Raw genomic sequence first — 24,443 nt, forward strand, 5'->3', positions numbered from 1 at the left:
AGTATCTTTTCAAGTACTTAATGGCCATTCAAGTATCTTCTTTTCTGCAGCATCAGTACCAGTGTTCTGCCAATTCAGCAGTGTTTTAAAGGTATCTTCATGCAGACCCTAAATATATTTGAATATTATCTTTATAGCCAGTTATTTAGTTAAATGTTTCTTATTTCTAATCACTTTTCAGTTGATTTTACTGGGTTTTCCAGGTTTAAAATAATATAACTTAGCAAAAATACATAAATAAACAAACAATAAAAACCAAAATGTTTTGCCTTTTCTGAAAAGAACATTTTGAAGAAAGAAAATGTAGGCTGTGGTTCCAGGAGGACTGGTTGGGTGAAAAGAAACCTGAATTAGCTAAGAAGACTTGCTTAGTCCCTCTCAAATTTCAAGTTTAATAATAGTAATTTTAAAAAAATCTTAGTTTCTGAAATAGATATCCACCTGGACATACTTCCTTTTACAAACAAATTAATATTTGGGGATTCCTCACTCTTGAGTGAGTCTGATCACTTCTTGCTAAGCTGACCATGAAAATTTGAGAACTTTGGGGGATTGAGATTTATTATTTTGTTTTGTTAATCCTTACCCCATGATATTTTTCCATTGATTTTTAGAGAGAATGGAAGGGAGAGGAAGAGACAGAGAGAAACATTGATGTGAGAGAGACACATCGACTAGTTGCCTCTTGCACGTACCCCGGCCAGAGCCAGGGAATTGGTGCCTTTGACCAGAATTGAACTCAACCCTTCAGTCCGCGGGCTGACACTCTATCCACTGAGCAAAACCAGTTAGGGTGGGGGATTGAGATTTTAAGAGAACAGAGACAACACTTATACCAGTGATTCTCACCTGGGGGCGATTCTGTCCTTCCTCCCTTCTGGGGAACATTTGGTAATATCTAGAGACATTTTTGCCTGTCAGGACTGAGGGGAGGATGTACTGACATCTAGTGAGTAAAGGCTAGGAATACTGCTAAACATCCTACAAAGCACAGTTCAGTCCCCCCAAATAATTATCTGGGCCAAGATGTCAACAGTGGCGAGCCTGAGAAAGTTTAACTTACAGTAGGCTACAGTATAATCTTTTCCATCTTAATACTTCAGGATCTTGGAGTAGTCTAGACTAAAGACTGATGAGATAAACAGGTCAAGAATTAGGAAATCTGTGTGGGAGAGGGTGACAAAAAAGTATCTAAGGATGAAATCATATTACAATACTAAATGTTTTCAAAGGTACCTTTTTAACTTCCAAAGCACATTCCATCAATGCTTTCACACTTCCAACTTCACGCAATGTCTTTTTACTATTTACATCTGCTCTCCAAGACAAATTCCTCAAAACACTTGCAATAACCTGCAAATGAATCGAGTTTAGAATACTTTTATTAAAATGATTTATACTGTCTGCATTTTTTATTTTTAATGCTAGCAGAGTAGGAATCTATTAAGAAATTCCTCTTAAATGCTAATATGATGTCAAAAGGAATTCCTATAATTATTTTCCTTTATTCTGATGTTAATATAACTGTAATTTAAACATGAGATACTAAAAACTGAGCCACAGCTTAAATTAATCTAAATCAGGATATTCACCAGCTAATATCTGAGAAAAACAATTCAAATTCTAAGTAGTACCTGCTGTAAGTCCTCACTTTCAGATTTTAGTTGGGCCACCAGTGCTCTCATGCAGCCTTTCATAGAGCAGAGTGTAGCCTGCAAAAGTCAGACATGGAACAGAGGGTCAGTCACAAGGCAGCCTGAAGGTGTGCTTCATTTCTGACTACTAAAGTTAAAATACAGCTGTACTAGTCCCACTTTAATTATAGCTAATATTTTACTCATGAAAGATTTAGAATCAGATTACATAAATGAGAGAAAAATACTCTCCTAATCATTTGTTATCTGTTCTTCTCTTGGCAAATTGGAAAAACAAAGTGAATAAATGATAAGAAATGAGAAGCAAAGGATTTTTAAAGTTCTCTCATTTGGAAACAACCAGTATGTGTGTAACACACTGGTCATGAGGATTTCCAGATGTTTTGCAATTAAATAAATCCACTACTGAGTTCTATCTTTTGCTCTTGTTTAATTATAACACAACCAAATGAATAAGGATGTATAGTGGGATGTGAAATACAGGTTTTTTTTAGTCAGTGTTTAATGAGGAGAGTGATAAAAAGAAAACCAGTGAAAAGTAGTTTGTATGAAGTAAACTAACTCATCATACCTGAGATGTCTTAAGAAATGTATCTTCTAAAACATACCTTGTTGGCTACATCTCCAAAAGTCAAGTTTGTCAAAGCCATTCCAGCATATCGTCTTAATGTAATACTGTAGTGGTCATTAGTAAGCCCATACATTTCACAGTCCACTTGCAATAATTCTGCAATGGCCTGTAGTCCCCCTAATTTAAAAAGGGCAAGAGGAAAAAGACAATAATCTAAAATAAAACAAACTGGTACCAAGTTTATAACTTAAATATTAGGGAAAAAAATCTCAAGAATGAGAATACATGGTTTAAATTTGTCTTTAGAATTACAAGCTACAAAAAATGTTATAGGACTTTTGTGTAATACGTTTATAAAATACAACTGACAACTATCCCATTTTTTGCCAGTTTCTCCACCCTCCAGCCCTTGCCTAAGTGAAATGAGCATTATACTCTATTTACTACACATACACTCTATCTTGTCAATGATGGAGAAGACTATTTTTTAACACTAGGTCCTCCTAAATGTAAACAGATAACTTGTTTTTATTATTAGGACTTTACACTCTTCATTGTTGCACACACTTGCCTAATTACTTTAATATTTTTTACCTGCTGAATAATTATCCTTAAGAATACTGAAAGTTACCAATTAAACTGTGCATGAAGCAAAGCTTATTTTTTATTTTTATTTATTTAGTTTTAAAATATATTTTATTGATTTTTTACAGAGAGGAAGGGAGAGGGATAGAGAGTTAGAAACATCAATCAGCTGCCTCCTGCACACTCCCCAATGGGGATGTGCCCGCAACCAAGATACATGCCCTTGATCGGAATCGAACCTGGGACCCTTTAATCCGCAGTCCGACGCTCTATCCACTGAGCCAAACCGGTTAGGGCAAAGATTATTTTTTAAAATGAAAAATAATTATCTGTTCAATTTGATACTAAGTTCTATAAAACTACTTATTCATATTTTTAAAAACGTTTACTTTTCTTTGATACTCACAGGTGTCAAATACCAACTATACTAGGATTTAGTATTTTCTTTCCCCTTGATTCCCACCACTGGGTATGCTCAACAATGCCCACAGTGGTCAACACTAGGAAGGCAAGGAGAAAAATGATGAGAAAGGAAAGGGAAAGACATAAAGGCAGGGGTAGTAAAAACAAAACAAACAAAAGGCAATGCAAAATGGTGAGGGGGTGAACAAAAATAAAAATGTATGGAGGCTACTCAAATATTATTCATCAACAGTATTAATTATTGTGGAAATGAGAATATTGTTTTGTCACAGAGAAGTGGGTTACACAAAAAGAAAGGATGACTACAGACAGACAATTCTTGGATACTGTAAGTCTAAAGTGTCAGTTCATTAATCTGAGAGAACCTGTACATTTAATATTTTGCAAATAACCTGGAAGGGTCAGTATAGAGAGGAATCTGCAAGTTTGCAAAACAGACAAAGTTCTATCTTGGATCAAGAATACCAGGCCAGGGGATTTTACTATAGGAAGATTCACACAAATTTTTATAATTAGCAGAAATGACAGATAAGTTTAATAAATTACGTGAAAATTAATTTGGTTAAGGAAAATCCAAATCATATTTAGGAAGATTTTCCTCCAACTCCCCATAATGATGGAAAATATATGTAACAGTGAATAAAATACAGTCACTGTCTATATGGAGTTAATAGATTACAGCAAAGGCAGACACTGAACAACTAATTAAAGTGTGTTGGACTGTGTAAGTACAGAGCAAAATAACAGCTAGATTTAACTTAGACTCAAGAGATCAAGAAAAAGGCTGAGGAAATAATGTTTAAGTTGAGACTTAAATGTTGAAGGAGTATCTAAAAAGGTGGAGTAGGAATAATAAAGCATTTTAGGCAGATGAAATAGCATATGCAAGGGCCTCTGGGCCTGAAATATACAGTGGGGCCTTGACTTACGAGTGTCCCGACTAACGAGTTTTTCGAGATACGAGCCGTCTCTCGGCCGAATTTTTGCTTTGAGTTGCGAGCTAAAATTCGAGTTACGAGCCAGTTTCAGATACCCCACCGCTAGTTGGCGCATCGAACGTCACAGTGAACACCACAACATCAGTCCAGCATCACGTGTCTCACTCGTTCACTTTTTGATTTGACATACCAGTAATTTGAGTTACGAGCTCCGTCACGGAACGAATTAAACTCGTAAGTCAAGGCCCCACTGTACAGCATCAAGGTTACAGGAGGCTACAAATGGGTAGAGGCCAGAACATGCAAGACTTTATGTACCATACATAAAGGACTTCAGGTAGGGGAAGGAAAAATTATATGTGTGCTCTACATAGAGTGGTGGTTGAAGGGTGCAAAACAGATTATGACTGGAAGTTGGGAGATAAGTAAGACAAAGTACTGCAGAATATAAGAGATGATAGTGGTTTGAATTGGGGATGAAAAGAAGAGCAGTGATTTGAGATATATTTAAGCAGCAGAATTAAAGACTCAGTTACTAGCTATATAAGGGAAGGACAGATTCATGGATATCTTTCAAGATTCTGGCTTGAGCAACTAGGTTGATTGGAATGCTATTTTCTGAGAAAAGAAACCCTGGAAGAGAGAGAGAGATCTGGGGATGGAGGAGATAAAAATTTCAGTTGTGGCAGCTGAGTTAGAAATGTCTGTAAAACCTTCCAAGTAAAGATGTCAGAGGACCAATTTGATAATGTATTTAAAATTCAGGAGAAAGAACTTGGATTAAGATGTAAATTTAAAAACATTGTAATTGAAGTGGAAGACACTGCCTATGGGGAGAGGAAGAGAGCCTTGGAGAGAGCTCTGAGCAATTCCACATGTGATGCTTGGATAAAGAAGAGGAGTCAGGAAAAGAACTGAGAGTTTTGACCCAGGAAATTGACCATGGGCGGGGGTCAGGGGTGGGGGTGTCACTGTTGACCTGAAGACAGTGGCCCTGTGTACTGATGAAATCACCAAAATGTTGAGCATTATAAAGAAGACTCTCAAAACCAAAACAAAACATACTGTGCTTTGTGCCTACATTAAATCCTGCCCAGCATAGCGATATTTGTGATAAAGATTCCAAGAAGGCACTAAATGAGCAAAGAGTTGAGTACTCTTGTATGGAAAAACTACAAAATCTTAGGATTTGATTCTGAAAAAAATAAAAATAAAGAAGGATATGGCCAATGTGAACAAAACCATGAAGAACATGGCTAATGAGAAAAGAACATTCAATAGAATTTAGGGTATCAGATAAAAGAGAGAGCCCTTTATGTTTCAGGTAAGTAAAAATATGAAAATTCATGATTGTTAGAAAAAAAAAATAGGTTGCTCTGAGAAAAATGCAAAGATAATGAGCATGTCCTTCTATATTTTCCTTAGTGTCTATGTTAGAAAATAGGGCCCATATGAACCAAATAGTACCCAATATGGTATCTCGTAACATTATAGGTAGTAAAGGACCAACAGCTTCTGGTGACATTCAACAGAATCTTTAATCCAAAAAAAGATAACAGAAAGATGATATAATTTTTAAAGTGTGTGTGTGTGTAAACTTCGTTTAGATAGTCACCGTTAGCCTCATTCTAAAATAAGTATCAGGGGCCCAGCATCAGTGTTTTATAAAATATCTTGACCAGAAGAATTACCTAAGTCACTTATTAAATATGACTCCTGGGTTCCCCCCTGGAGATTGCTTTACTAAGCCAGGTTGCTACAGGGCCAGAGTACCTACATGGTTTGACAAGTAACTCTAGTGTTTATTATGATCTGGTTTCAGAAATATTAATGCAAATAAACCATGAGTTCCTGGAAAGTCAGGACTAAGTCTTAACCTTTTTTTATATTTAGTGCCTAGCAAAGTTTCTGGGTCAGAGCTAAGAATTAATAAAGTAGTAAATATATCACTACTGTTAAGAGTCTAAAACTTGCAGTACTAATAGGTGCAAACTTATATGACCCTGATAGCTGTAGAATCTTCTTGTATGGACAAATGACAGTCCCAGATGATTGGGTTTAGGAATTTCCCTTCACCTATTAGGGACTTTCCCCGTCCTTATCCCTCATAGTCAGATACTTGACGCTTTCTTACTCTATTTCTCCACAATCCACAAACCTTGATCCTTCTTTTGTTCCAGTGCAAATTCGGAGGCTAGCAATGAGAAGAAGGCAATCCTCTGTGCTATGTCCCCGCAGTCACACCCCAGAGGCCCCATCCTGCTCCTCACCTGAAAGCCCCTGCCCTAGCTCCTGTGATGAAATGCCCCGGGTAGCCTTCCTACCTGAAGAAGGAAGAGGAACAAATACTGAGTCTACGATTTACTTTGAAATTCAGATGATTAATGTGTCAGTCCTAGTCTACAGTCCATTGGAACACAGGAACATTTATAGAAAAATCTTGGCATTAGCTTAAGCTTGGATTAATTTTTCTGTTTATTATTTTTAACCCCTTCCCATTATTAATAGTATTTTAAAAAATCCATCCAAACATAAAACTTTCACAAATGTCAAGACTGTACTGAGGTGGGGAGAACTCCTAAGATTATACTCAGTTCCACAGGAGGCTGAGGGAGGTGGTGGGGGGAGGAGAGATTCAGGTGGGCCAATTGCTAGGGCCTGTGGGAAGAAAAGCATGGCTGGAGGACAGGCCTGAAATCAGAAGTATATAGCCTCCCGAAGTAATGACTCTGAAGGAGACAACACTCATTTTGGCTGTCCAGATTCTCTGTAAAGTCTCATGACTTTGTCACTTTTAAGATAAATGATGAATGATAATGATGAGGGTGACAGGAAAACAAAGGGGGGGCTGGAATGCAATGTAACATAAATAGCACAAAAAGCCAGGGCACAGCTACACTAAGATGGGGACCCAGTGTACGGTCTTGCTTGTGGCACCACTAGAGAGATCCAGTTCACATGAGATGGCTCAGCAAGATGCAATTTATAAATATCACCTGTGCAAAATGAACCTAGAAATCAAAGAAAAACCGTTACATGAAAAATGGGGTGCACAAATGTAGGTGTGATTAGAGTGTGTGATAACACATACCTAAAGAAGTGTAATCCTTCCAAAATTAATAGAATGTTTCTGATTTAAATTAAAGCATAATGCTTTTCCATAATAACCAGTTTCAAAGATACCATGCTGCTTATCATGAAAATCCAGTAAAGGACTGATAACCACAAAGGTAGATGAGTATCTTCTGGTGTGCATCAGAAGTGACTCAGTTCAGGAACAATGAAGGAGCTCCACATTTCAAAATAATTCAAATTACCCTCCCTGTCAGCTGTCACACAGGGTCTACCTTGGCAATAGGGGCAAGGAGTGGCTTATTTAGTAATTTTTCCAATCTATAACTGAGATTTTGAAAATCCAAGTTAGTTTGGGGTAGCAGCTTCTATTATTTAGAACCTTTTCTTCTCTGGAAATCAGACTATCATCATTTGCTACAAGCAGGAAGCAGCTGGTAATATAAGTTAGTGGCCTTATGTTCAATTTCAACAATGATGAAATCTTTAGTATTTTTCTATGTCATTAAGAAACATTTCTGTCTTACCAAGTTCATTCATTGCATGTCTATGTTCTTCATCAAAGGAAAGTTTCATTAGAACACACACAGCAGGACAGATCTGATGTTCAACAGGAGCTGGCACTAAAAAATAAAATTGACATAAACCATAATGCTTTGTTTTCTCAAAAGAAATGATGTTTATTATACTTGAAAAATACACAGGGCTCACTAGCATATCCCTAATGCACAGTTTAATGGTTTAATAAACATTTGCTGAGTAGATAAATAAATATTACCAACATGGAAAAGAAAATATGAGTAAAAGGCTTTTCTTGGTTCCATAAAAATGTTTACCATTCAATTGCCCTTGACCAAGTCTGTTAGAATAAGACCCTTGCAGGTTTTTGCTATAACTAAAATAATTTAAAATTATGTTTACTATATGAAAGAATAAAAACATTTTGGTATAAAATTAATTTTATTTATAATTTCTACTTAAACTATTGTCATGAGTGTGGATTAGAAGCACATCACTGTGTACAAATGTAGTAGAGAAAGCTAGTATAAACCTAGTAGAGAAAATTTACTTACTATATTGACAGATACTAGATAGTAAAAATTTAAAGAAAAGGTATCCAAGAAAATATACCTCCACATTTAGTATTATGCACAAGGTTTCAAAACTTGTTACCTGAAGTAAAATTTAAAAAGCAAGTCTATTTTTCAGAAGCAATAATAATTCATTCTACTTAATTTTTTTTGAGGTGCCGTGTGCATGTGTATTTTTTTATCAGGCAAAAGGAAAATCTTACCTTATATACTTACTAATTTTGGTTCTTGCTACAGGAATGAAGTTATGTGCCCAAGGGTTCCTGCTCCCATGTTCCCTGTGTCTGAGGGACAGGGGCTGGTGGCCAAGGGTCTCTCCTGAGCAAAAGAGCTGGGTGGCTGATCACCCCCAGCAATAGGGACCCATTGCCTGGAGCAGGATGGTGTGGTAGGAAGGGCACTGAGTTGAGAATCAGGAAATCTGGCCTCTGTTCCTGGCTCCACTTACTAACTGTGATGCCACAGGCAAATCTTTAGCTTTTCTGAGTCTCAGTTTCTTCATCTGTAAAATGGAGATAATACCTTCCCTTCCTACTTCACAGGTTGTTGTGAGGATCAAATAACAACAGATATAACAGCTCTGTATCTACTGAGTAGAGTGATATGCAAATGTAAAAGATAATGGCTTGCTGAAAAAACTTATGTAAAGTTTCTTTTCTGAACTTCATCTATAAAATAAAAGAGATGGGCAACATAATTACTCAGATCCTAGATGTACTATGCTATGACTCTGTAAGTCTCTCTTGATTTCCTGTTCTTTTTCTTTGCTGCATCATAGTGCATATAACATTTCCCTTTGCTACATTTTTCTTAATTTTAGACTTAAAACAGACTTAAGCTTTAAACTATGTTAGTAGCGTAGATGGCTAATATGCATTTCCTGTCCTATTCATAAAGACAACATACAAACTAAAAGTTTTCTTTTAAAAACGTTTACATTTGTTTTGTGACATGCACCGTGATGTACACGATAGGGAACATACTTGGATTTTTGTCCTGGTCCATGCCTTGTTCGTGGGCTTCCTGCCACTCCCAACAGGTTTCACAGTAAGCTCGTATCTGTTCCAAAAGATGAAGGACTCGGATTTCACGCCTGCCTCTCTTGTCATCAGGCTGTGAGTGAATGATGTTGTGGAGTGCTGCACTGGCCCTGGCCCGAGCCTCTTTACTGCCCCGGGAATTTCCCAACAACACAGAGTCTTTGTCATTGCCATGTAAAAGCTGGATGAGGAGAGGAAGACATCCAGACTGTCGCATGGATATACAGCTGTCTTGGGAGCTAGACATAGCTAGCAAAGTTCGTGACATATCATCCTTATCATGAGTACCAAGCATTGACAACAATGAATACACCATTTCCACCTGTGGGCCAAATGAGTTTAGAAACAAAATTATGACTTTAATATCCAAAAGCCAACACCAATGAAGTGATGAATGGGATATTTATTGTAACTCATTACAAAAAAACAAAAAACTCTTTCCATGATGAAGTAATGAACGCTATTTCAAAATTTATATAATCATCACCAATTTGTTTGTATGAGTAAATAATAGTAGTGGTGGTATACAGTGCTGAAAGAGGAAGTAGGTTCTTACATACTTAAATTGTGTTTATCTGGATCAGCTCGTGATAATTCATTGATTATAATGAATGAAAATCAACTAATTTCACTCACAGAGTGAGGAAGGTGGTCTATCTAAATTCTTGGGAGAATTAAAAATTTTGTTTTACTTCTTTTAATCTACAACTATAATTAATAAATATAAAAGTTTTCAACAATCATTTTTACTAAGTACTAGTTTTCAGCAATCACTAACCCTCAAAAGATTATAATAGTATTGTTAAAATTATAAGATTTCTCCCTTACACATATAAAAAACACTTTGTCATAAAAAGAATGCTATGATTACATAAAGAGTACAAAGCAAAGATTCTCATACAATTTTTTCTAAAAGCAATTGCTAAGCATCGACTCTCTGACAATAAAGTCTAAGGATTTGCTTAGAAGCAATTAGAAAAAGGAAACAGCTACTGTACACCCTCCCCCTTCTTTCTTCCCCCCTGACTGGGAATGGAATTTGCATCTTGAGTATGTGCACTGACTGGGAATTGAACATGCCACCTTTTGGAGTAAGGGCAATGCTCCAACCAATTGAGCTACACTGACCAGTTATCTTGGACTATGATCAACTTCATTTTAAAGCTCGAGAAAAGTAGAGAGTATTATATAAAGAATGTATCATGTCTATAAATCAGTGATTCTTAACTTTTTGGCAATGCCTTGGAGACATTTTTGGTTGTCACAACTACAGGAGGAAGTGCTATGGGTGTCTAGTGGGTACAGACCAGAAATGCTGCTAAGCAGGCTACAATGCAACAAAGAATTATCCAGTCAATAGTGCTTAGGTTAAGAAACTCCTCTAAACGTGTAAACACAGACTACTCTTAGATATGAAGGTTTTAGGAAGACAGTGTAGAATTATGGATAAATGGGTTTTCAAATTCTGGCTCCACTACTTATGAGTGAGCTGTGTGATACGAACAAGTTATTAGATTTCTCTGAGCCCATTTTTTCAGTTGCAAAATGAAGGAATTCACCTAATAGGATTTTCTCTTGAAGATTAAATGAATTAATACATATATAGGTTAGTAGCTGGCATTCAAAAATGTAGGAAGCTCTTGTATTATGCATAAATTACTTCAAAAGAAAAAGGTATTATAGCTGTCAGTGTTCATGCAACAGTAGTGTTGAATATTAGAGATTTTCTTTATAGTAAAAACTATGTATTGATGTTGGATAGATCTGGGGTTGAAGTCCAATTTAATTATACAACGGCTGCCTGAATCACTTTTGTATCTGTTTTCTCATTTAACGAAGAGAAACAAGAATATCTCATAGAGTTTGAGAAAATTAGAGATAACATACATACAATCCTAGCACAGTTACTAGTATTCCAAAGGTCCCAACTAGTAGCTATTTTGAGTTATTAAAAGAATTAGGTCTTATATTTACAATATAACTACTCCAAAATTCATTTCTTAAGTCAATATTAGTTATTTCAGTAATGCTTTTCCTAAGAGCCATTATATTATTAAAATAAAGAGTATACAGAATATGCTATGAAAACAATTAATGGAATTATTTAGATTTAATGAAAAATAAATTGTTTAGTAATGTTAGAATTTCATCCTTTGTTAATATAATATTAAAGTTTCTGGCTTTAACGGTAATAAAATAATTACTTTCTTTTCAAACATGCTATTCCCAAGTCCTAAGATACTTGTTAACATCTGAGAGACCCTAAGAGAGCTGACTTATCAGCAATGGATAACATTCAATTTCAATAACTGTTCCATCTATTTAAATAAATATTTATTAAACACTCATTATTCGCAGGCTCTGTGGTAGATGCAGCACATGACACATAAAAGACAGTCTCTGTTTTCCAAGACAGTTTCATGCACTGTAGTGATTCAAAGGAGGCAGAGAGACTACATGGGGAGGTGAGAGGACCATGGGAATCAGAAAATGTTTTGTAAAGAAGCAAGCCTGAGAAGAGTTCTGAAGGCTGGCTAAAGCTTTGAGAGCTGTTGTGAGACGAGGTAGACAGTGGAGATGCGTGCCACTGCAGGCAAGACGTGGAGGATAAAGGGAGAGCTCAGGAAAGCAAGTAAGCCAGTGAGGTTGGAGCTTAGGATACTGGCAGAGAAGTGGACAAGGCTGGGGGAAAAAATATGAAAAAAACTAGCTAATTTGGCACTTTTAATAATCCCTATTCTCCCTTTGTGCTCCTTTGTATAAAAAGATGTCATTTCTTTAAGAATCTGTGATGATGGCATCAAAATTCTCCTCTATTTAAAAGATGAGAAAGAATGTTTTTAGTGACTTATCTAACGAATATTAGGGAAGTATTCATAGTATTAGTGACCAGGTTTATAATCTTCTGTTACCTTGGTTCCCAGATGACTTGTCAGCCTCCGAGGAGCAGAATGTGTGCTACTAGAACTCAAAACACTGGCCGTTTCATGATCCATTCGTGTAGCCGAATTCTAGAAATTAAGCAAATTATAGATAGTGTAATTTAGATTGTATATAAATATAGCTAACTTCATGTTAAAGTACTCTTTACGGTAGACAGCTAAATATAGCATTAACAGCATGAACATTACCCTAGGCAATTTGGCTCCCTGGATAGAGCATTGGCTCTGGAACTGAAGAGTCACGGGTTCGATTCCGGTCAAGGGCACGTACCTGTACTTTGGTTATAGGCTCGATCCCCAACCCGGGTCAGGATATGTGTGGGAGGCAACCAATTGATACACACATTTATGTTTCTCTCTCTGTCTCTCTTCCTCTCTGAAAATCAATGGAAAAGTATCCTCAGGTGAGGATTAACCAAAAAAAAAAGGAATGTTTTTACCTATAAATTAAGTAAATTTTAGAGAAAAACTGACAAAAAGGAAATTTGTTGCAAAAGACAGTTAAATTACACTCCAGAAGAAACCAAATATTAAAGAAATTCTGAGTAATACTTTTTTTACAGACCCAAAGACATGCAAACACATTCAGTTAAACATAAACTGATTGACAGAAAGCTCCACTGATGAAATGCTTCAAATTACCACAAACTGACTGTGAATTCAGTATAGTCAAAGTTCTTTGGGAGCTCAAAGTATAGAGAAGACTGCTTGAAACTTCTATTAGAGGAGGTCTTTAAAAAGGCAAGTAGACAATTAAACCAACAAACTGTATTAAATGCTGTGAGAACAACTTTATATATTTCACAGAGGTGGGAACAAGGAAAATGTCCTGAAAGAAATGCCATTTAAAACTGAGGGGAAAGATGAGTAAAACACATACAAGTGAACAAAGTAGAAGAGAGTTCCAGCCACAGGGAACATTATTTGGAAGGCTTGGACATACTTAAGGACTGGAGAAGTTGAGCTGAGAGACTGGAGAGAAATAGGGCAAACAGAAATACTGCTGGAAGAGTTGATAACATAAAGAACTACATACTCTTCTATGGGGAGTGGGTAGCCACTGAATTGTCTAAACAAGTAAGTGATTTGATCAGATTTGTGTTTTAGAAGGATCACTTTGATTATAATGTGAAGAATATACTAGAAAAAAAGGCAAGGCTGAAGACTAAAAGTTAGAACTCTATATTAACAGATGTAATTTGTCATTTTTAACATTTGCATGATTGTGCCATGTAAGTTTCATGAGGCTAGGGCAGTGATGGCGAACCTTTTGAGCTCGGTGTGTCAGCATTTTGAAAAACCCTAACTTAACTCTGGTGCCATGTCACATATAGAAATTTTTTGATATTTGCAACCATAGTAAAACAAAGACTTATATTTTTGATATTTATTTTACATATTTAAATTCCATTTAACAAAGAAAAATCAACCAAAAAAACTGAGTTTGCCTGTCACCTCTGACACACGTGTCATAGGTTCACCATCACTGGGCTAGGGACTATCTGTCTTTTTCAATTATCTATTTCCAGAGTCTAATACAGTATCTGGCGCAAAATACGTTTCTTTAAAAATAACTGCCCTGGCTGGTGTGGCTCAGTTGGTTGGAGCATCATCTGTGCTCTGAAGGATTGTGATTCAATTCCTGGCCAGGGCACATACTCAGGTTGCAGGTTCAAACCCCTCCCCACCCCCTTTCAGGGTACGTATGGGAGACAACCAATCAATGTTTCTCTCTTTCCTCCTCTCCTTTCCTCTCTCTCTCAAATCAATTTAAAAAATCACACAACTATTATTAGTTACTAGTAACAACAATAATGTTACCTTTAATAAGTATCTGCTATATGCCAGGGACTATGTTAAGTGCATACTGCATTTAATTTTCACAACTGTATCACCTTACTAGAGGCCCAGTGCACTAATTCAGGGTCCCCAGGGGGGTTGGAGGAGTACCTGAGACACAATTGACCCTCCAGGCAGATGGTGGGATGCCCTTGTCAGCCCGAGATCCGGATCTGTCCCGCTGACATTTGCACCAGTTGTTGGGAGCCACTTGGCAGCCTATTTTATATTGTTTCTTCCTTGTGGAGCATCTAGGGAGGGGAAGTGGCCGCGGTGCCTAAGGCTGACTTCCTGGTGGCAGGTCAGTGCCTGGCCCATTCTCTGGAGATTGTACCTGCAGGACTACTGGGAGAGTGAGTGGCTGCTGCCGGGCTGGTGGGCCACTGGGACGGGTCAGTCAGCTGAGTGGCACTCCCGCTGTGGGAGTGTACTGACCATAAGGGGACAGCTCCTGCATTGAGCATCTGCCCCCTGGTGGTCAGTGGGCATCATAGTGACTGGTTATTCGGTTGCTTAGGCTTTTATATATAGTTTTTTTTTTGTGTGTTTTTTTTTAAGAAGAAACACTAAAACTCAGAATTTACTTGTCTAAAGTTTTGTTTCTTAGTTGGTGGGAAAGTGGGATTTACTTCAGAGCTACTTGACCACTTATCCATAGTTGATGGATAATTTGACTAATTATTTATTAATGTACATTCAGATTATTTCTATTTTTGCTGTTATAATATTATGATGAATCTCTTCAAACATGTGTGAGCACTCTTAACTGATTACCTCATTAGTGTAAAATCTTAGAAGCTGCAATTATGAGCTACAGAGTTGGCACATTAAGTTTAGATACATATTAAAAATTTGTTCTTCAGAAAGGTTATTCATTTTGCACAAATAGAGACAGTATATGAAGATGACAGTTAACCATTAGCAACACCGAGTGTTATTGACCTTTGCCAATCCAATGGCCTCCAAAAATATTTTACTTTGGTTGTAGCTTATATTTATACATCATTACTAATAAAATTGATAATCTTTCCACATGTTTACAAGCCATTTCTAGTTCCTTTTAATTTCTGTTCATGTTGTTTGCCCATGCTTTAACAGATTTATTTGGTCCTCACCTGAGGATATTTTTCCATTGATTTTTAGAGAGAGAGGTGGGGAGAGGGAGAGAGAGAGAGAGAGAGAAACACTGATGAGAGAGAAACATCATCAATCAGCTGCCTCCTGCATGCCCCCAACCAGGCATGTGCCCTGACCGGGAATTGAACTGGTGGGTGACCTTTTGGTTCTTGGGTCGACACTCAACCGGAGCCACACTGGCAGGGCAATAGTTTTCATTTTTGACATTAAATGTAATCTACTTAGGATTAATTCTGATGAAAGAATTAATGAAAGAAGTGTGATAAGGATTCAATTATTATTTTTTAATGGATAACCTGATTATCGGATAGGTAAAGCTTTGAAGTATATAATAATTGGAATATGACCCAAAGCACTAATGGTAAGTTTAATCCTAAGCAGAGAATTTTTTTTCTGTCAAGAAGTAATTTTCCTCCTTACTACTTATGTGTAGAAACACATAAGCTTCCCATATAATTCCCTAAATTACAAAGAAGTAACTCAAATGTGCTATTTAAATATAATTTCTTTTCCCTACTGCAATGCTAACTAGTAATACTAAAGTGAAGTATCTTTTTGTTTTAACTTAGTAAAATACATTTAAATACTTAAGTATGAGAGATTTTTTTTATATATATTTTATTGATTTTTTTACAGAGAGGAAGGGAGAGAGATAGAGTGTTAGAAACATCGATGAGAGAAACATCGATCAGCTGCCTCCTGCACATCTCCTACTGGGGATGTGCCCGCAACCCAGGTACATGCCCTTGACCGGAATCGAACCTGGGACCTTTCAGTCCGCAGGCCGACGCTCTATCCACTGAGCCAAACCGGTTTCGGCTGTATGAGAGATTTTAAGCTTTACATTTTAATGAACAAAAGCATGCTCTTTTTAAATAAATAATATCAAAAGTAACATAGACACTAAAGAAATAGTCTATATCAACAGTAGAAAAATTACCTTAAAACCAACTCGGTGAAATTCTATTTTTTAAAAATCATTCATTTACAGCATAAAAATATTCATTGAAAAAATATGGGGCATACAGAACACCCCAAAGAAAAATTCTGTCATATTAGGATGCATCCAATAAAATTAATAGAAAACTAACAGCAGCACAGTAAGACAATAGTTCTGTATTAATAAAAAAATCAAGTTGACTTCCATAATGTTGCTAAAAATGATGTAACAATAGTTAAACACAACCAGGCTACATCTCTTTACTTTTTATGAGCATTAAAATAATCTTTTCAAAAATAAGACTTGGGTTTTTAGATTTATGTAATCTTGAAGTACAAGAGAAAACCAGAACTATAGCAAGTCCTTAAGATCATTTTTAAAAACATAAAAATGTCTTTGCAAAGAATGCCTTAGAGAAAGAGCAAATCTATTCAATGAAAGCAATAATAACTAGGTCAAGTCACACAAATAACCAAAATGCAGCTTAGTATTTTATTTTTCAAAAAACTCTAGTCACACCAATCATTTTAGACTAAAATAGAAACACACAATTTACATTATGAAACAGTTTCAAAAATTTGAAAACATTATTGTTAGATGTATAAAGAAAAGTGATAACATTTTGGTACCAAATCTTCTGAAGATATGCATTCAGGACTAAGGAAACAAACAAGATTTACAGATCATTCTGAGGACCATATTTAAAAAATATTTAAATAGCTTATTTAAAAAACAAAAAAATAATTTATTTACCTGACCGCTACCAGAAGTTGCCATGCTGATTTCTGCCACTCCTTGACCTTCATTCTGCTGCTCAGCTTCATGTGAGCCAGCTTCATGCTTGCTCTGAGATGACCTCTGTTAACAGGGAGTTAGCATCATTACATAAAAAAATGGTGTCTGTTTTTTTTAGCTCACAGCTTTTTCCCTTTCTTATTTTAAAGCTCTGAATGCATAAATTATACAGGTTTACAAAGGCATGGAACTACTACACTTCAGACTTCATAACCTCCAGCATGGCTGGCAGTCGACTATTTCGGAAAGAGGAAAGTGAATTGTGTCCCTTGAGCATTAGAGCTGCACGAGACAAAGGATTTTCTGAGACTCACAGAAACACCATCCTCCACCAGCTGTGCTCACATCACTATCAGGAATATAACCCAACTAGAACAAATATCTTTTCTGCAAGGTCACATAATTCTGGCATTTAACAGAGCTACAAATATAACATTTAAACTATTATCTAAGTTTATAAATACCTTCTGTGTAAGTATACTCTACATAGGATATATAGATATACAGTATATGCTGATAAAAATCATATTAAACAAATAGATAAGCTCTTAGATTCTGATATAAATAAAACTAAAAACCTTTTCTAATGTAACCACCATCTGTTATATGAAATGAAAATGACATTATATCCAGTAAAAGCAATCATTTAGACATAGTTTATATCCAGTATAAAGCAGTCACTTTGTAAAAATAACACTGAAGAATCAAAGAAAATAATTTTCCCATTATCTTTTATAGAAACAATTTACAAATGTGTTTGCCCTAGGGAAATGACACTCTAAAATAAAAATTATACTTTAAGAAATGTGACAAGATAGTGGATAGTTATTTCACAAAATGGCTTCACTGGAAGTTCTTTAAACATCAAGCTTTCCTATACCATTTATAATGTGACCAAAACTTAATTCCATCAATAAACTAGTATATTTACATGTAGGCTAAAAGTAAGATAGCCCCAATAATTCAGAAATAGAAAAAATAGTACCAGCTGAAAAAATTCAACAAAAGTAGAGACATACAAAGTCAATCTAGAAACAAAAGGAATCAAAACCTATAAAAACCACAGATTTGACAGTAACACCATTGCAGATGTTGATGTATAAGCAATTGCTGAGCATCTGCTATGTTAGTTACCTGCATTATGTGATAAGGAATACAGTGCTAGTAAAAGCAGTCATTGTTCTATGCACTCTTGGAACTTATAGTCCAGTCAGGGATACTACCAAGTAATGAGAGAAATAACAATAAAGTTAAGATTTTGACATGTGCTCTGAAAGAAGGGTACAAAGTATTATAAGAATATATAACAGAAAGAGTCACATGGTCTAGGAGTTTGGGGAAGAGCTCTCTTAGGAAATGTTTGAACTGAGATCTGAAGAATAAATAGGAATTTTTAGAAAAATGATAGGGTAGAGGATAAAGTTTTTAGGTAAATAGAAGATCATATGCAAAGAAGCTAAGGCGGAAGGAAGCATGGCTTGTTCTAGCATGTCAGGAAATCATGGTATAGAGAATAGAACATAAAGATAATAAAATAATCTTACTGATTTTGTTAAATTTTAGTGTGATTCTCAGATAGCACTCTTGCCCCAAATAACTAATACTAGCATTTTAATGAGAAAAGTTGCATGTAAATTTATTTATTTTATTTTTAAATATATTTTATTGATTTTTTATAGAGAGGAAGGGAGAGGGAGAGGGATAGAGAGTTAGAAACATCGATGAAAGAGAAACATCAATCAGCTGCCTCCTGTACAGCCCCTACTGGGGATGTGTTCACAACCAAGGTACATGCCCTTGACTGGAATCGAACCCGGAACCCTTCAGTCCGCAGGCTGACGCTCTATCCACTGAGCCAAACCGGTCAGGGCTAAATTTATTTTTAAAGTCAATTTTTAAATGGTGTAAGTAAATAGGCAACAGAGGAGCTCAGTCTGGAGGCTAATCTATTACTGTAAATGGGAGATGATGGCACTTTGCACTAGTGAAGCAGTGATGGAGATAAAAGAAGTGGAGACAGAGGTAAATCTGAAGGACTTGGTGGTAGATTGGATATGGTGAGTGGAGGAAGAGCTCTGGTGTCAAGAATTACTCCTATGTTCCTTAGCTCACACAACTGAATAATGATGATGTCAATCACAGAGATAGGTAATAACTTAAGGAAGATAAGGGTTTTCTGAAGGAGGTGGGGTGGTAAGAAGAACTTAGGAAGAGATAATTTATTGTTTTAGATTTGCATCACCTAAGTGGAGATGCCAAGTTGGCACATATATTTAGGAGTCTGGAGCTCAGGGCTAGAAAAATGAATTTGAGAGCCAATATTTTATAGATGGAACTGAAGCCCTAAGCACAAAAGAGATGGTCTTAGGGAGAAACAATACACAGAAAAGGGAAATAAGCCTTAAGGAATGCCTACAATTAATGCCACATAAAGGAACATGAGCTTTAAAGGCCAAGGAGATGGAAACAAAAAAAGTATTGTCATAGATGCCAAGAGAAGAATATTTCAAACATCAGGAAGTATTCAATAATGTGAAAAGTGTCAAGATGAAGATTGAAAATGCCAATTTAATTCACAATATAAAAGCCACTGATGGTCCATGTTAGTGAAATATGGGAGTAGAAATTAGATTGGCTTGCATTAAGAGTGAATGGTGGGGAGGAAATGTAGACTTGGAGTCTAGAAATACCTTTGGAATGGAGATTGGGAAAGGACAGGAGGGAGTAGAGGGGACAGATGAAGAAAGACAGTTGCAGGGAGCAGTGGGATTGAGGAAGTTTCATTTTATATTTTTAATCATAAGATTTGAGCCTGTTTAAATGCCATTGGGAAAGTGCCATAGAAGAGGAAAAAGATAAATATTTGTGAGAAAAGAGATAAGAGTTAAAAGTTCCCTTGCCGAGACCGGTTTGGCTCAGTGGATAGAGCATCGGCCTGCGGACTGAAGGGTCCCAGGTTCGATTCCGGTCAAGGACATGTACCTGGGTTGCGGGCACATCCCCAGTGGGAGATGTGCAGGAGGCAGCTGATCGATGTTTCTCTCTCATCGATGTTTCTGACTCTCTATCTCTCTCCCTTCCTCTCTGTAAAAAAATCAATAAAATATATATTAAAAAAAAAAAAAAGTTCCTGCGAAGGCAGATGCTGAGAATCCAAAGTGCAGGAAGAAAGAAGGAAGGCAGAATGCTTCCTGAGAGAAAGAGAGATAGTGCCTATGAAAGCTGCTGTTTTCTCTGTGAAGAAGGAGGTGGAATTATTACAGGGAGGGAGATGAGGATTGAAATAGTTATTTTCAATAGAGGGAGAGTAGGGGATCCAAAGAAACACAGGCATGCAGGATGATGATGATGAATATGGTAAACTTTTTAAAAAATCTAATGTTTACTATGCATTTATCACTTGTTATCTATTAATTTATTTAATTCCCATACCAACTTATAAGGTAGGTACAGTTATTACTCTCATTTTACAAGTGAAGAAACTGATACACAGGGAAGATAAATATCTGGCCTTAGGTCACATACCTGGTAAATAATAGAACCAGAGCTGGGATCACACCCCAGTCTGACTCCAGAGGCCAAACTAATATTTAACACTTACTACCTTTATTTTTCTTCCTCCTTCCTTATTTACTTCCTTTGTTCTTTCATTGATCTTAGGTGACAGGCCTGCCTGCACTCTCTGATCACTGTCCCAAACTAGTGCTAACTCTGAAGGCAAAGAGGCTACTTCTGATTCCTATGAAAGAATAATCCTAACTCATTTCCTTATTTCTATTGCTGCTGGATAACTTACCAAAAGTTTCTAGTTTAGGAGTAAAAAAATTTTTGTTGTTGAGGTATTTACATGTCACAAAATTCACACATTTTAAGATCCTTTGTGTTCATCTACAGTTAATCCTCATTACTGCCCACAACTGCAGGCAACTCTTTTCTGGACAAATTCGCCTTTTCTGGACATTTCTTACAAATGGAGTAAGTGGACTTATGTGTCTGGCTTCTTACACTTAGCTATATAGAATGTACCATCCATTTGCCTCTTTTTATTGCGAACAGTATTCCATTATAAGGATATACCACGTTTGTGTATCATTTGTATTCATTCACCCGGCAGCATATATACATTTGCATTGTTTCTACTTTTGGGCTAGTATGAATAATACTGCCATAAACATTCAAATTAAAGTCTCTGTATAGATATATGTTTTCATCTCTCTTAGGAGTGAAATTACTGGGTCACATGGTACCTCTATGTTTAATATTTTGAGGAACAGTTAAACTGTTTTCCAAGTCGCTATACCATTTTACAGTCTCACCAACACAGTATTTATTCACATCCTTGACAATGCTTATTACTTACTATCTTTATGATTACAGGCATCCTAATGGATGTAAAGTGGCATCTCATTGTAGTTTTGATTTGTATTTTCCTAATGACCAATGATGCTGAACTTATTTTCGTGTGTGTGTGTGTGTGTGTGTTTCTGGTGCAATGTCTATTCAAATCTTTTGTCTATTGGCTGTTTCCTTATTAATGAGTTGTAAGGAGTAGAGGAAGATGAGTATAAATATCTTTTAAATTATGGCTTTGGCTCTTTTAAAAATGTTTTCTTTTTATCATAGTTACAAATTTAAATAGTTTAAATAATCATTATTTCTAAAGATGAGAATAAACAGAGGTTTCTCACATTTGCCTGCCCTGTCCTATTTCCTATTTTCTAAAGGCAAACGTTTCATCTCTTTCAGGGTTTTTTGGTTTTTTTTTGAGATGGGGGCACACTTACCTCTAAGTAACCTGCTTGTTTTGCTAGTTCTGCAATTTTCAGTTGAATGCACCACTTACTGATTTCCCACTATTCCACCCTCAACACCACACTTATCCTGTTCCTCCATCCTTCCAATACTGCTTTATAGTTAGATCAATTTTTCACTATTTACATTATTTTGACTATTAAATTCTAATCATGGCCAACAGGTAGTATACTATGATTGTTTTCCTTTACAACTTCTTGCTGTTCACCACGTTAGTTTTGTTTTGTGTATTTGATGTTATGTATTTATGGCATCATCAGTTTCTTTCCTACTGTGTCAATTTCCTTTCCTTTCAATAAATTTAAAAACATTAAGTAGTCTACTGATTGCATCTTCTTAGATTAATCTCTCCTGAAATCTTTTCAACTGTTCTAATACAGACTAGTTACTTTCTCTATCAGTTGTTTCCCTTAATTTTCATTCTCAGGAGTCTTTCAATTTCTTTCTCTTATATTGTACTAGGGGCCCGGTGCACGAAATTCGTGCACTGGATGTGGGGCGGCGGGGAGTGTCCCTCAGCCCAGCCTGCCCCCTCTCACATACTGGGAACCCTCAGGCGTTGACCCCCATCACCCTCCAATCGCAGGATCGGCCCCTTGCCCAGGCCTGACGCCTCTGAAAGAGGCATCAGGCCTGGGCAGGGGACCCTCATTTCCCCCCATCACTGGTTCTGCCCCCAGCCCAGGCCTGATGCCTCTGGCCTAGGCGTCCAGCCCGGGCAGCGGGGACCCGCAGTGGCAGCGGGGGGCGCCGCGATCACACAGGCTCCGCCCCTGCCCCTGCAGGATGCCTCTGGCTGAGGCGTTCGGCCCGGGGCAGCGGGGACCCACAGCTGCAGCGGCCCCACGATCGTGGGCTCCGCTTTAGGCCCAGGCAAGGGGCCCCTAGCTCCTGGGACTGCCAGCTTCGACCGTGCCCAGCTCCCATCGCTGGCTCCACCCCTACTTCCTGCTATCACTGGCCAGGGTGGAAAAGGCACCTGATTCTCCGATCATGGCTGGGGGGCAGGGCAAAGGCGGCCCCAGGGCCGCCTTTGCCTTGCCCCCCAGTTCTTAGCTCCCCCCTGGGTTTCCGATCACTGTCAGTGGCAGGGGGCTTCTTCCTGCTTTCCCTTTCGCCTCCCTGCATTGTGCCTACATATGCAAATTAACCGCCATCTTGTTGGCAGTTAACTGCCAATCTTAGTTGGCAGTTAATTTGCATATAGCCCTGATTAGCCAATGAAAAGGGTATCATCGTACGCCAATTACCATTTTTCTCTTTTATTAGTGTAGATTCCCTATGTCTTGGATACCAAATCTTAATTTTTCTTGCTTTACATCTTCATTTAACTTAACTATATCTTCTAAGAGCTTCCAGAAAATGGTACATAAAAATACATATTTTAAAACTTTGCCTATCTAAAAAATATATTCTACTTTTAATAGGCAGTTTGACTAGAGGTAAATTTATAGACTGGTGTGGTACAATATAAAATATATTTTGTCTTTGTCCCTTCGTTTCTGGCACAGAACTTAAAAAACACTTGGAAATTCTTGATTTATGCAAATAGAGTGACTCAAGGAGGGCACCTAGAAAGCTTCAGGATGGATACTGGTCATCAGAAAGAACAACCACATTACTAGAGCAGTGGAAACTCTGGGTCAGACTGACCTCCATGGAGGGGAAGGGGCTGGAAACTAAGTTCAATCATGTGGCCACTTATTTAGTCAAGATTGCCTATATAATGAACCTTAATTAAAATTCTGGACACCACAGCTCAGTGGAGCTTCCTGGTTGATGAATACACTAATGTGCTGGGAGAGTTATGTGTCCTGATTTATGAGGAGAGAGCATGAAAGCTCTGCATCCGCCATCCCTCACTTCTCCAGATCTTGCCCCTATGCAGTTCATTTGGCTGTTCCTGATTGTGTCCTTTATAATAAAACTAATTGTAAGCATAGAACTTTCAATGAGTTAGGAGCCATTTTAATGAATTATCAAGCCTAAGGGGGTTGTAGGAAGTCCCAAATTTGATAGCCAGCTGGGTGCCTTGACATCTGAAATGGGGGGCAGTCTTGTGAAGGACTCTGCCCTAACCGTAGGGCTCTATAAATTTTTTAATTGTCTAAAAGTTATAAGGAAATCAAATTAATCAAGATTTTGATCATTTAATTTAATGAAAAAACTTAAAAAGTATATCAATTTTCTAGAACAACTATATTTCAATTATGCCACAGTAATTATATGTTTTCTTTTCTTATAATAACTACCTATATTTAAATCTGCAAACAATACAGACAATTTACTAACCTCTGCTTCTGTTGCTTGGGACTGTAAAAGCTGTCGTATACGAAGTATGTCCTTCTCTATTTGTTGAATTCTGGTTACTCTTCGCTAAAATAAAATAAGTGATCAAATTAGATCTAGTTTTATTAAAGACATGAGTGTAAATAATCATACTACTAAGGCATACCACTTAATATCCCAGGATTATGACAGACAATTCTTAAGTTAGAAGTTAGATATTTATATTCACACAGTAATGACATTTAGGTTCAGTTCAATTTTTTGTTACGTCTAACTTTATTTATTATTATTATTATTTTGTTAATCCTCACCTG

The 24,443-nt window shown here is 36.9% G+C and overlaps 1 protein-coding gene across 16 annotated transcripts in view; it reads right to left on the reverse strand.

The window, feature by feature from the left end:
• The window catches only part of APC (APC regulator of WNT signaling pathway), a 113,728-nt gene that overhangs the window by 15,978 nt on the left and 73,307 nt on the right, over window positions 1-24,443 (reverse strand). For 5 of the 16 annotated variants that reach the window (XM_059693872.1, XM_059693879.1, XM_059693871.1 and 2 more), the window contains 9 exons: window positions 24,133-24,216; window positions 16,987-17,091; window positions 12,288-12,386; window positions 9,319-9,697; window positions 7,772-7,867; window positions 6,443-6,496; window positions 2,264-2,403; window positions 1,635-1,712; window positions 1,237-1,353 (listed from right to left, as the gene is read on the reverse strand). In XM_059693872.1, the coding sequence (XP_059549855.1) occupies window positions 1,237-1,353; window positions 1,635-1,712; window positions 2,264-2,403; window positions 6,443-6,496; window positions 7,772-7,867; window positions 9,319-9,697; window positions 12,288-12,386; window positions 16,987-17,091; window positions 24,133-24,216 (1,152 nt within the window). The remainder of the gene's footprint in view (window positions 1-1,236; window positions 1,354-1,634; window positions 1,713-2,263; window positions 2,404-6,442; window positions 6,497-7,771; window positions 7,868-9,318; window positions 9,698-12,287; window positions 12,387-16,986; window positions 17,092-24,132; window positions 24,217-24,443) is intronic. The other 11 variants (XM_059693884.1, XM_059693883.1, XM_059693878.1 and 8 more) reach the window with 6 other exon arrangements.

The sequence above is a fragment of the Myotis daubentonii genome, chromosome 4, assembly GCF_963259705.1.
Source record: "Myotis daubentonii chromosome 4, mMyoDau2.1, whole genome shotgun sequence".
NCBI lineage: Eukaryota > Metazoa > Chordata > Mammalia > Chiroptera > Vespertilionidae > Myotis > Myotis daubentonii.